The sequence below is a fragment of the Octopus sinensis genome, linkage group LG11 (assembly GCF_006345805.1).
Source record: "Octopus sinensis linkage group LG11, ASM634580v1, whole genome shotgun sequence".
NCBI classification, from domain to species: domain Eukaryota; kingdom Metazoa; phylum Mollusca; class Cephalopoda; order Octopoda; family Octopodidae; genus Octopus; species Octopus sinensis.
Genome location: NC_043007.1, coordinates 53,323,202 through 53,336,255, shown reverse-complemented (window position 1 = coordinate 53,336,255; position 13,054 = coordinate 53,323,202). Strand labels below are relative to the sequence as shown.

Sequence of the window (13,054 nt, the reverse complement as noted above, 5' to 3'; positions counted from 1 at the left end):
AGAACAAGCTTCGTTTGAGCATTTTCTTCTTCATTTTCTCAACAATCTCACCAGACCTACCTTTCACTGTGCCGACGTTGAGACCCTGGACGGGGAACATGTAATATATATATATAATCTCAAATTAAAAACCACAAATCTTGTAAATAACTACCCAGGGTTTCGTAATTGAAATAATAATTTATGCTGCCATTGATTATTATTTTGACGAGGAAACCCTGTGCAGCTATTTGCAAGATTTATAGTTTTTAATTTAAGATTACTTTTACTCTCTTAGCTGTTGAAGCATTACCACATAATATATATATATATATACACATACAAATGTACATAACACCTTTACATGTTTTTCTGTGACAATTACATTTTGTAAAATTAATTTATATATTTCTCTTGCACAAGCCAAAATTAGTTTTATGTAATCATTATGGAATTGCCTTGAAAATGTATGTTCTGAGTTATTAATATTCTGCTGTGTTGCACTTTGTACACACACACACCAGCTACCATGTAGAACAAGCTTCGTTTGAGCATAGGACTGCCACTTCATTTCTATGGTTCATATTCATAGCTTAGAAAACTGGGTCAAGGACACTCAATTTTTGCGTTCTCAGTATTTATGATGGAATATTTACTTTAGAAACTACTCTAATATTCAATAAATTTATAAAATAATGAATATATTTATTCATTCTATAAAATTAGAAAACTTTTTTGACATGTAAAATACTTTCTTGAAGTTACAGAAAAGAAAAGATATATTAAAAAGATTTGTTTTATATAAATGTTGAAATATGTAAAAAATAACAAATACAATGAGAAACTGTTTTAAATATTATTTAAATATCCATCATCTAGAAGTAATTCATGTATATAACAAAGGAAGTCATAAAAAGGGAAAATTATTTGAAACATAAAAAGAAATCTTTTTGATATTATATAGTTATCAGTGTTTCTATTACCACTGAGAAGAAAACAAAACAGTAACAGGATCTATAATTTAGCATTAACAACAACTGTCTTAGTATCAAGGTTGATACTAGCCACTGGTACAGTTGGAACTTCAATCTGTTGAGCTGAAATAGATAAAAAAAATAGTTATAAATAAATAGTCGTAAATGAAGCTTTAAAACATTGAATTTACAAAACAATTTCATGCATATATCATTGAAAATAGTAAAGAGGTTGTTAATTAAAATTACACTTAGTATTTTCTGGTTAAGAAATGCAAAGGAGACAACCTGGGATTTAAATCAATTAAATTCAGTATGCACAGGTTAGGATGTTGGCTGCATGATCATAAGATTGTGGTTTTAACAAGCAATGTGTTCTGTTCTTGAGCAAAAGACTTCACATCACATTCCTCCAGCCTACTCAGCTGGCAAAACTGAGTAATCCAGCAATGGACTGGTGTCCCCAAAGGTATAAACCAGGAAACTGGCCATTATAAGCCCATTGAGCTCAAGAAGGATGGTTTATCCTTATCCTTATGCACTGGTGAGTGAAGTTGATCTTTAACAGCACTGTGAGAACTCTGGACAGAGAAGGAAAATATAAGTTTATACCACATTCATAATCAATGTTTTAACATTCATTGACTATGTTGACAAAAAACATGTATAGAATACCACCAATAAAATTTATTCTTGAATCCTTATTTATAGGGTCTAATCCTCTGAGTATTAGTAACTACTCCATTTCAAGTTTCCTTTTTTACTATATCTTCATATCCTTTTTCACTAGCTTGCATTAGCAATTAGCATTTCATATTCATACTCATGAATTCATCTTTACTATATAACTAGCTGATGCTAACCTGTATCTAACCTGCCAATTAAATTGCTTTTGACATTCTTTGTCCAAATTTCACAATCATCATACATCATCAAATTTAAGGTGGGGAGAGAGAGAAGAAAACCCTTAAATTTTAAATAAATATGGAAGTTTTTTTACCAATCTATTTCAAAATCTTGTCAATATACTATCTTTAGCCTCATCCCCTGTCTGAGAAATTCATAACAGTTCATAGCTCTGGTACTGCTGGCTACTATAGTACATTATGAGCACACTATTAGAATACTTAATATCACCTTGCGTAATAAAAATGAGCTTTGATGATTCCTCCTGCTGAATTAGTTTGATTATATTCATTCTGAGATCTTTGAACCTGCCTTTTCATTTTCAAACATATGTGGCAGCTCTTGAAAAAGAAAGTTATTAGCTGTAGAAGCTTCCAAGCAAGTCCAATTCCAAACTTCTTTGTGATAGAAAGAGTTATGGAAGTTAAGATGACCAGCAAGTGATTACAGGCAATGTAAAATGCAAGATTTGGTATATATCATGTATAATACATGTATCATGCTGCAAGTAAGGTTAGATATTACAAACTTAGCAAACATCACCATTTCATGCTCCACCATTATAAAAACTTATCCATTCAAATATTAAGCTACTGCAAGAATAAAAAGATAAGGACATATATACATTACAAAAATAATGACCTTCTACTGGTGAAAATCTCCAGTTACAAGGTGACAGAAAATAGGAAGCATATAAAAAAGGCATCTTCATGCAAAAGAAATACATATATTTATATGTATGCTAGATGTTGTCATCACCATCCTCATTTAACATCCATTTTCAATATTGGTATGTGTTGGATGGTTAGACAGGATCTGGTGAGCTACAAGTTCCAATGTTAGCTTTGGTATGGTTTCTATGGCTGGATGGCCTTCCTGATGCCAACCTTTTTCATTCTGTCCTAATGGTGGCATGAAAAAAGCACTATTGGGGTTACCAAGTAAATTGCAAGACAGGATTAAAGATAAAAAGAAAAAATGGCTACCCTGCATTATATATTGACAGATGGGAATAGCTGGAAAGAAGATAAAGGTGCCAGAATCAACTCTCAAAGTACAAGAATATGAGAGAATATGGATTGTGGATCAAGGAGGGAAGGAGAAGTGTAATGGATGGTTAGAGATAGAGGTGAATGCAGTGAGTGATGAACAAGGGTAAGACATGCAGTTGATGGTAAATATAGTGTGTGGGGAGGGGTAAGGTAAGAAAGATAGAAGTGAGTCAAGAAGGATAGATTAGCAAGTAGGGTGATGATTCTGTGAATTTGATAAATTATTCAAAAAAGCATATTTGTAGCATTTGTGAAATTATAGCTACAAAAAATGGAGGCATTAATACAGAGGAAATAAACTAGAAAGAAATTATGCAAATTTATCAAAACAATATTTTACCTACAACTTGCACTGTGGGACACATCTTTCCTTAGTTGTCAACCATAATGATTTCAGTACCTTCCAACAGTGTTGCTCAATCCAGCAGTGCTGAACAGGACTGATGCTATCAGAGAATATCCAAGTTCCTTTGGTCTAAACTGTAGCATGCTTTTCCCCTCCATTATCCATGCAGCTACCGCACATGACTAGGTGCAACTATAAAGACTCCAAACATGCAACAACTATTTTGTTTTACTGTTTGCTGAAGATTTGTTCTTTGCTAACAGCTTTGATTTTTTTTTCTCCTACATATAACCTGCCATATCTACAATGAAGCATTTTCTACTTCCTTTTTTAGTTCATGAATCAGTATAAAGACTCCAAACATGCAACAACTATTTTGTTTTACTGTTTGCTGAAGATTTGTTCTTTGCTAACAGCTTTGATTTTTTTTTCTCCTACATATAACCTGCCATATCTACAATGAAGCATTTTCTACTTCCTTTTTTAGTTCATGAATCACAGCCCTACTGTCCTTCCCAAATTCAATATCAGCTAGGAAGCACATAGCAGAACTAGCTTCCATTTCACAGCAATTCCCCTTACTGAAATCAAAGTACATTACCATTCTTGTTGCTTACACAATTTTCTAGGTGCATCATAGTTTAATCTCTTCTTTTTGAATACCTACTTAATATTGTCTACACAGGCATATAACAATCAGGACTTTTTAAATCATGTCAGACCATGCCATAAAGAGAGAGAATTATTTTGTCATTGCTGTATGCCTTGAGAACATAAGTGCTTCCTTCAAGTTCACCTGCACTTTATAGTAATTAGCACCATACAGAACATATTCTATAAACCAACTCAGCCTGCTCAGTGTAGGAACCAAATTTCACAATCATAGCATCATTAAAATAATGACCAACATACTTTAAAGCCTATAACTTATGGTTTAGTTAGAAAACTGATAAACAGGTGCATGATAGTAAAAGCCTAGAAATTTTAAGTTTTCTTTTATTTTACAAACACTTACCAATATTCTCTGTAATTTTTGTTAATACGACAGTATTTGGTGACATATACACATTTCCACCCCTGTAAAAAAAAAAAAAGAATTAATGTGGAATTTCATCAACATACAAAATTTACAAAATTTAAATACATTTAGCAAATGTCAATTTTGATCCAAACTGGACAACCTCCAAAGTACTAGTTGCTCCTGTCATATATTATATGTAGTTATATTATGCAGGTGGGCATGGAAACTCAAGTCTGGGAGCATGACAGGCAAATATGCAATATGGTAGTCAGATTATGTTGTATATGTTTTGACAGCTAACCTTTGGAAAGAATTAGTGGTATTCATAGTTGAGAACAGTTTGTGGACTTCATTTTACAGATAGACTTATGGTTAAATACTCCTATGCATCATGATACATGTAAAGTTTGGGTTCTTGGGTAATCTTGCTAGAAATCCCACTTCCTTTGAGTGTCCATTTATTTTGTGCCTTCTGTTACTAATTAGCAGCATATTGAAATTTTAAACTGTTTTGAAACTTTTTCTGCAGCTCTTGGCTAGATTTGCAATAAGAAATAGCAGCATATAAATATTCTCAAGGACATCAAGTTATGAACTGAGACATTATTACCTTAAGAATTATAATGAGTAGTTTGGAGATGGGGGGTAGCCACCTTTACTCAACTTTCTAACAATTTTAACACTGCTGATAAAGACATATCTTGAAACTCACGCAGACCATTTATCAGCACCTAATATTCTCAGAAATAATATATATGAGAAGCTGCCATCTCCATTTCAACAAATACAAAGTAAATCAAGCAGCTTGTTCTTCATTAAAAACTTCTATTACTGAATTGTTTCACTAGAAGTACAGCACCCATGATCTCATATCCTGACACAAATCCTTTAACTCTATGTTGTACTAATTATGTTAGTATTCTCTAAACTACTTTAAGGCCTCTGTAATTACCAACCAGTAGAGCACCATCTGCCCTTGTTACAATGATACCATACCAGGGATAACATATTCCTTCATTAATTATTAATTAACTAATTGTTACAGGAATTAGTTTGAAGTAAGAAAATATTTCTTTCTTTTAATTTCACTAGAATGTCAATTTTTCTTAACTTATTCATATTCCCCATCTCCAAACTTTGCTAATGGTTGTTCACTCACTTGTTTAGGTATGTTAATGAAACTTCTATTAAATGTGTAGCTCTTTATAGTTGGAAATTTTGAATTATATTTCTAAGTTTTACCTTAGAAACTGTATTGGTAGGGAGAGTTTGATTAAGCTGGAGCCTTAGTTTAATGCTTTCTCATGATAATCACATCTCACCTACACTTCATTATAATAGGATGCATTGTCATTAAAATTCTTTTCATTGAGCTATTATTTCTAATGGAACTATTACTGATTTAGGATGATTAGATTTCTTATTTGTGTACTATAGAGGTTCATTGGAAAAGGATAAAAAAGGCCAGAAGGCCATCAAGGATATCAACAATTTTTATATTCTTATCAAAAGATTTTAATTCCTAAAGAATTAATGAAAGGATTTTTTAAAGTTGCTCTAAGTCAGAAGTGGAGAAATTAATAGTTGTGGAAAGAGAAATTTTAAAAAATTTATGTAAATCAGCTATCTGAGCTGAATTGTAGGAGTCAGTATCAAAATTATTAGTTCTGGATTTTCTAGTACAATAATTGTCTTGGAATAAGATCAGTGCTAAAATTATAAGATGCTAAAATTATGACCATATCTTTATCTGTTAAGCTAGTGAAAATACAAGGAGGTATCCAAAAGCAACTGGAAACGTTCTCTGTGGGGAAAGCCAGTTGTAGTTCAGACTTCCACTGCTAGAAGCCACTCATTGAAACCCTCAGGGATCAATCTGCTGACTGGCAGTGGCGAGTGAGGTCATTTTGTCATGTCGTGTGTTATTGTTTTGCAGTGATTCTTCCTTGTTGATTTTTGCAATGGCTAAAACAAAAGAACAGTCTGCTTTTGTGAAATTCTATTTTCTGCTGGGGAAAACGGCAACCAAAACAGTTGTTATGCTTTAGACAGCTTACAAGGATGTTGCCTTGAGCAAAACACAAGTTTACAAGTGGTTTTCATGCCTTAGGAATGGCCCCTATGAACTTGAAGACCAACCTTGTTCAGGGTGACCATCAACTTCCTGAATGGATGAAAACATCACGAAAATTCATGAATTGATCTTGGAGGACCATTGCCAAACATTTGATGAACTTGTTGATATGACTGGTGTGTCCTGGAACTCCTACCAACAAGTTTTGAGTGAGGAATTGCAAATGAAAAAGATCAAAAGTAGTCATGACTGAATGCGTGTTGTGTACTGAAAGAACAGTTGGAAGTTGATTTGGACCTTTTTCTGGTGATGAAAACTGGTGCTATGGCTACGACCCAGAAATGAAACAGCAATTAAGTCAATGGAAGCATTCAATGTCACCTCACCTCAAAAAGCATGTCAAATGAAGTCTAATGTCAAGATGATGCTGATTTGTTTCATCGATGTGAAAGGAATTGTCCACACAGCATTTGTTCCTCTTGGTCAAACTGTTAACCAAATGTTTTACTTGGCAGTTCTGAAGTATTTGTGAAATGTGTTAAGATGAAATCACCCTAACCTGTGGAAAAGTGGAAAGTGGTGGTTTCATCATGACAATGATACCACCTTGAGTGTGAGACAGTTTTTGACCAAAAGTGGCATGACCCTGCTTACCCACTCTCCTTGTTCACCTGATCTTGCTCCCAGCAACTTTTTTTTTTGTTTCCCCAAATGAAAAAAGTCCTTAAAGGAAAATGTTTTGCAGATGTGGAAGAGGTGAAGAAAAAGTGATGGAGGCATTAAAAGGCATCACTTCACAAGAGTTCCAGGATTGCTTCAAACAGTGGAAAACATGTCTGGATTGATGGGTTGCTTCAAATGGAGAGTACTTTGAAGGCAATAAAAGTGTAAACATGTAAAAGTAAGTGAATAAAATAACATTGCAAAATTCAAGTTTCTTATTCAAAAGTAAAGGCGATATGGATGAATAGTAACTACTGATATCAAACTACAAGAATGAAACTTTTTGCTTGTATAGCAACCTAACAAAACACTATATCACTTCACCAGAGCTATCCAAAAGAAATAGTTTTATAGAATTTTTCATTTTGGTACTATATTATCTAGAATCCTCTCACTAGTATGAATAATGAATTTTCCTCTAAACTGTGCTTATATGGTCTTTAACATTTAAATGAGGGATCTTAGGCTTAAAGGGCTCGGTCCTATCAGCTAAAGTGAATTCAGTGTCTAATTTATAACCCTTATAATTTGTATTTTTTAGATAATTTTTTCTAGTTTTTTTTTTTTCATAATTCATATTTACTTCCTTAGTAACTATATTTTTGATTAAAATAGCATATACATTGCCTGCTTTATCTGAATGTAAATGTAAAAAAAATATGAGCATTTGATCTGGGAGATTCTGTGAGAAAGATTCTTTTGAAACTCATTTGCCATGATTTATTTTTTAGAACTATATATGAGGGGTGTTCATTAAAGATTTCCCCTGACCCACTTCCGGAAACGGAACTTGTACAAGTATCATCAAACATGTCTCTACGTGTCACCTTGTAAATTTCAACTTTCCACTAGTATTCATTTGTCTTCTATGGCTGCTGAAATGGACTAAGGTGTTACAATGGAGGCAGCTGAAAGCAGATCAGTGATCAGGTTCTTATACTTGAAAGGTTGTACACCAAAAAAACTTTTGATGAGATGAAAAAAGGTTTATGGTGATGATGCACCATCATATGGCATTGTCAAGAACTAGCATCACCAGTTCAAATGTGGTTGGACATTGGGGGGGAAACTGCTCCTATTCCTGGCTGACCACATTCCGCCATTGATGACGACACCATCCATAAAGTGGAAGCTGCCATTTTGAAGGAATGTTGCATAACTATTTGGCAACTAGGCCAAGAAGTGAAGATAAGTGTAGGGTATGTGGGAAAAAATCATTCACAACCATTTGCACATGCAGAAGTTGTCTGCATGATGGATTCCCTGGATGCTCACATTTTTTCAGAAGCAGGAACAAGTCAATTGTTCCCAGGTTCTTTTGGCAGTGTGCCAAGAAAATGAGGGAGACTTTTTCAGCAGACTTACCACACAGGATGAAACATGGGTCTATCACTATGATCCTGAGACTGAAGTCCAGTTGAAGCAATGCAAGCATCATACCTCACCAATCCTCAGCAGGTAAGGTGCTCAGTCTTTTGGGACCAGCATGGAGTAGTGATGATGAATTTTCTGGCAAAGGGCACCACAATTAACAGAGTATATTATGCTTCTCTGCTGCAGAAATTGCAGGATGCCATCAAAGCCGAGAGAGGCATGGCATGTTGACCAAAGGAGTCTGCATCCTCCAAGACACTGCTCCAGTTCACAATGCACATGTTGCCCAGATGAAAGCACACTCCTTGCAGCTATGAAATCCTTCTTCAACCTCCTTACTCTCCCAACCTTGCACCATCTAACTTCTACCTCTGTCCAATCATGAAATCTTTTTTGGAAGGGGAAGCACTTTTCAGATGATGATGAACTTATTTCCAGATGCAACCTACTGACTTCAACAGATAAGGTCTTCACATCTGAAGATGAGAATTAGATATTCTCTGTATAGAATATACTTAGTAGTGCTCAAGAAGTTTAAACTTGAGTGGATGGAGGAGTAAATGTAAGGATAAGCAAGTTAGGCAGGTTGATATACAAAGAATATTAAAACAGTTCTATATTTGAGAGATGAGGAATTATGTACATTATTTACATTTGTTGGATACACTGTGCGACACTAAAAAACGTACAAGAGATTTGTGGTCATTTTTATATGTCAAATGACATGGGAAATCCATTTCTGGCCTTCTTTTTGTTGAATTAGGCATGGTTTCTACAGAATTTTCACTGTATACCCTTTTTGTCATTATTATTAAATAAAATTCTCTACCACATTGTAAAATGGGTTTAGGGCTAGAGACCAATCTTAGTAACACCTACAATGTGATTCAAAGCTTGTGTTTAATGTTACTAGCAGAATTGCCCGGCGTTGCTCGGAGCTGAATTGCTTGAAAGTACTGTTAATGATTGCACTGAATTATGATGATTATTCAGGCAAATATTGATATAAGTTTACGGCGAATGAATGTATTTGTAAGTGTATAGAAAGCCGTGTAAAGGGGTTCCTACCCCCTCGTAGAATGGTGTAAGAATTGAATGTGAGGTGGCCTTGAAAAGAGCCATGTTATTGTTCTCATAATTGTAAGAATTTGATAGTCATGGAAGGCGGTGTACGAATGGCAGCGGATGTACTGTTACAAAACTTCATGCTGTGTTAAAAGAGAATGGATGCCCTATGTAGGCAAGAGGGGAATGAAGCATGGGTAAGTAAATATGGGTAATTTATAAAATATAGAACAATAGCATCTACTCACCATATGTCAGACCGGCAAGACTGTAGTGGTGCTGAATAGATGAAGTGAATTGTGTGTGTGTGTTTGAGTGTTTGTATGTAGTTGTTTGAAACGTTTGTTTGTCACTGTTATATATGTATATGTTTGTGTGTCTATGTGTGTGTGTGAAGAGTAAATCGTTATGTATTTATTTTTTTCTGTTTTCTCTCTGTCTTTTTTTTGAGGAGTGGTTTGCAAAGAGAAAGTAGATGTATATGTTTGCGTGTCTATGTGTGTGTGTGTGTGAGGAGTAAATCATTATGTATTTATTTTTTCTCTGTCTTTTTTTTGAGGAGTGGTTTAAGCATTAATAAGAGAAAGTAGGAGAATGTGTGATGTTGAATGTATTTTTAAGAGTGGTATACACTTGCAAAGAGAAAGTAGCAGAAAGTGTGGTAATAGAAAGAGTAAAGCAGTTGAAATGAGAGAGGCAAATCGTAAAATATTGAGTTTTATCGAATTTTTACTTAATGGGGGGGGGGGGGCAAATTTAAAAAAGTTTATATGCCATGACCCAATCGAATCTACTTCGAAAAATCATAGCTAAATTCCAATTGAAGAAATTCTATATTGTACAATCGTATAGCAAATGAACATAGTCTGCCTTTTATCATAAGAGATTTTTTATCTTTCAGATCTTATTTGTTTTCAACAATGAGTGCAAGACAGTGCAAAAATGATCCAAACAGATTCTGTTATATCTGTGGGGAATTGACTTTTGCTATTTACACGCCATATCAAGAAAATATACAAGGTGTACTTCGATTGTTACTTAGGAGACCAGTCATGGGCTCTTCATGTGTGTTGCCTTACATGTGTGAAGACATTGAGTGCCTGGTATGCAGGAAAAAATGTTCACATGAAATTTGGTGTGCCAATGATTTGGTGTGAACAGAAAGATCACTCTAATGATTGCTATTTCTGTCACCATGACGTTACAGGCTGTACAACAGCAAAGAAAAAGAAACACATTGTTTACCCAAATTTGCAATCAGTAATGCGCCCAGTAGAGCACTCAGAAAATTTACCTGTGCCCAAACCTCCAGATCAAAAAATCTAGAGTTCCAGCATTGCTGATGAACATTCCAGTGGTGAATGTGTGAAGCCCAATGACCCAGAAAGCGAGAATAAACCAATAACATTTTCTCAAGAGGCACTAAATGACTTGTGCAGGGATCTCTATTTAACCAAAGAGAAAACTGTGTTTCTGGCATCAAGACTTCAGGAATGTAATCGTCTTGAGAAAGGAGTGAAGATAACACTGTACAGATAACGTACAGAGGATCTGTTTGCATTATTCACCATGAAGAATGACTTATGCTTTTGTAATGACATCACTGAACTTTTTAAGCAACTGGAAATACCATATGATAAAACCAACTAGCGACTTTTCATAGATGCATCCAAGGACAGCATCAAAGCTGTTCTGCTACACAATGGTAATACTCTGCCTTCTTAATTCCCATAGCTTACAGTACAACCATGAAAGAATCATATGAAAATCTGAAAGCAATTCTAACAAGCATACAGTATGATGACCATACCTGGCACATTTGTGCAGATTTTAAGGTTGTGACCATGCTTACTGGCCTTTAGCTTGGCTATACTAAATTTTGATGCTTCCTGTGCTTATGGAATTCCGGAGCAAGAGCTGAACATTATGTACACAAAGATTGGCTGATCCGAGATGAAGTTGAGCAAGGAAAACACTGCACCATGCACAAATCACTTGTGAAAAGTGATAGAATTTTTTTACCACCTTTGCATATTAAACTTGGTTTGTTTAAGCAATTTGTGAAAGCCTTGGACAAGGAACCCTCCGCATTTGCATATCTTGCAGAAAAGTTCCCTTCCCTGAGTCAAGCTAAAATTAAAGAAGGTTTCTTCATAGGTTCCCAAATTCGAAAAATTGTACTAGATGAAACCTTCATCACACATCTTAAGAGAAAAGAGAAGCTTGCCTTTAAGTCATTCAAGAAAGTTTCCTGGGCAACCATCGTTCAGAAGACTATGTGCAAGTTGTGAATGATCTGCTGAGTCATTATCATGATATGGGATATAACATGTCTCTAAAAGTTCATGTGCTTCACTCTCATTTGGACTTTTTTGCGGAAAATCTTGGTGATATGAGTGATGAACATGGCGAAAGATTACATCAGGATATTTCAGTGATGGAGTGACGATTCAAAGGAAACTGGTACCCTGCCATGTTGGCAGACTACTGCTGGGGTATAAAAAAAGATCACTCCGCACAAGAAGCTTAAAAAGACAAATGTTGTTTAAACTGACAGGTGTGTTTTTAATACATAACCAATATATGTTTTGTCATACCAACTAAATTTTTGTTTTGATTTTTGTAACTTTAAGTATTTGCAATGTTTATAAAACATGGTTCATGGTACAGGAAAACGGTGCCTAATCTGGAGAAATAACAGTCAGAATCAGGACAACTTTTTGACCCAGAAACAAGGCTTACTTAACTTGTACTCTTTTTGAACCTGAAATTTGTTGCACAATTATATTTGGCCTCATCTTGTTTTAGCTGATATACTCTCCAGCTTTGCGATATCCCTCTATCCTTATTTTGAGGGGCAGCATGTTTCATCTTTGTATAACCTACCACAGCTGCATGGGATGGAGTACACATAGTCTTTGGTCATATTCTCTTCTATTGGTGGTTTTACTTGAAGGAGGTAATGTCATATGGGTTGCATATCTTTTGTATCTTTTCGGAGAAGCCTTTCACATAGGGTATACAGACTGTGGTCAGTTTATGGGTTCCATCCTCTCTTCTCTTCATAATTGTGTGCTTTTGGGGTAGTTGTTGCTTAATAGATTGCTACTTAGCTTGATCATTTCTTCATGGTGTTTATCAGGATCGCTACTTATATTCTTTGCTTGATGTTTTAGGCACTGAGCAATCCCCCTCTTTACACTGTATGGATGGTGGGAATTGAAGTTGAGGTATTGTCTGGTGAAGGCTGGCTTGCGGTATATAGACGTACTGGATCCATACTTGGTGTGTGTTATTAATACACCCAGGAATGCTAGCTGATTGTCTTTTTCCTTTTCCATTGTGAACTGAATGGATGGCTTTATTGAGTTCACATGATATAACAGTACTTGGACATCTTCCTGGTGGGGCCAGAGTATAAAGGTGTCATCAACATATCGCAGCCATAGGGTTGGTTTTAGTGGTGTTGATCCTAAAGCCAAATTCTCAAAGTATTCCATGAATATATTGGCTATTATTGGTGATAATGGCAAACCCATA

The 13,054-nt window shown here is 35.1% G+C and overlaps 1 protein-coding gene across 1 annotated transcript in view; it reads right to left on the bottom strand.

Annotated features, from left to right (window-relative positions):
• Window positions 1–821: 821 nt before the first annotated feature.
• The window catches only part of LOC115217637 (dihydroxyacetone phosphate acyltransferase), a 64,423-nt gene continuing 52,190 nt past the window's right edge, over window positions 822–13,054 (bottom strand). The window contains exons 10-11 of the mRNA XM_036506990.1: window positions 4,273–4,334; window positions 822–1,076 (exon numbers count right to left, since the gene is read on the bottom strand). Coding sequence (XP_036362883.1) covers window positions 994–1,076; window positions 4,273–4,334 — 145 coding nt within the window. The 3' untranslated portion in view covers window positions 822–993. The remainder of the gene's footprint in view (window positions 1,077–4,272; window positions 4,335–13,054) is intronic.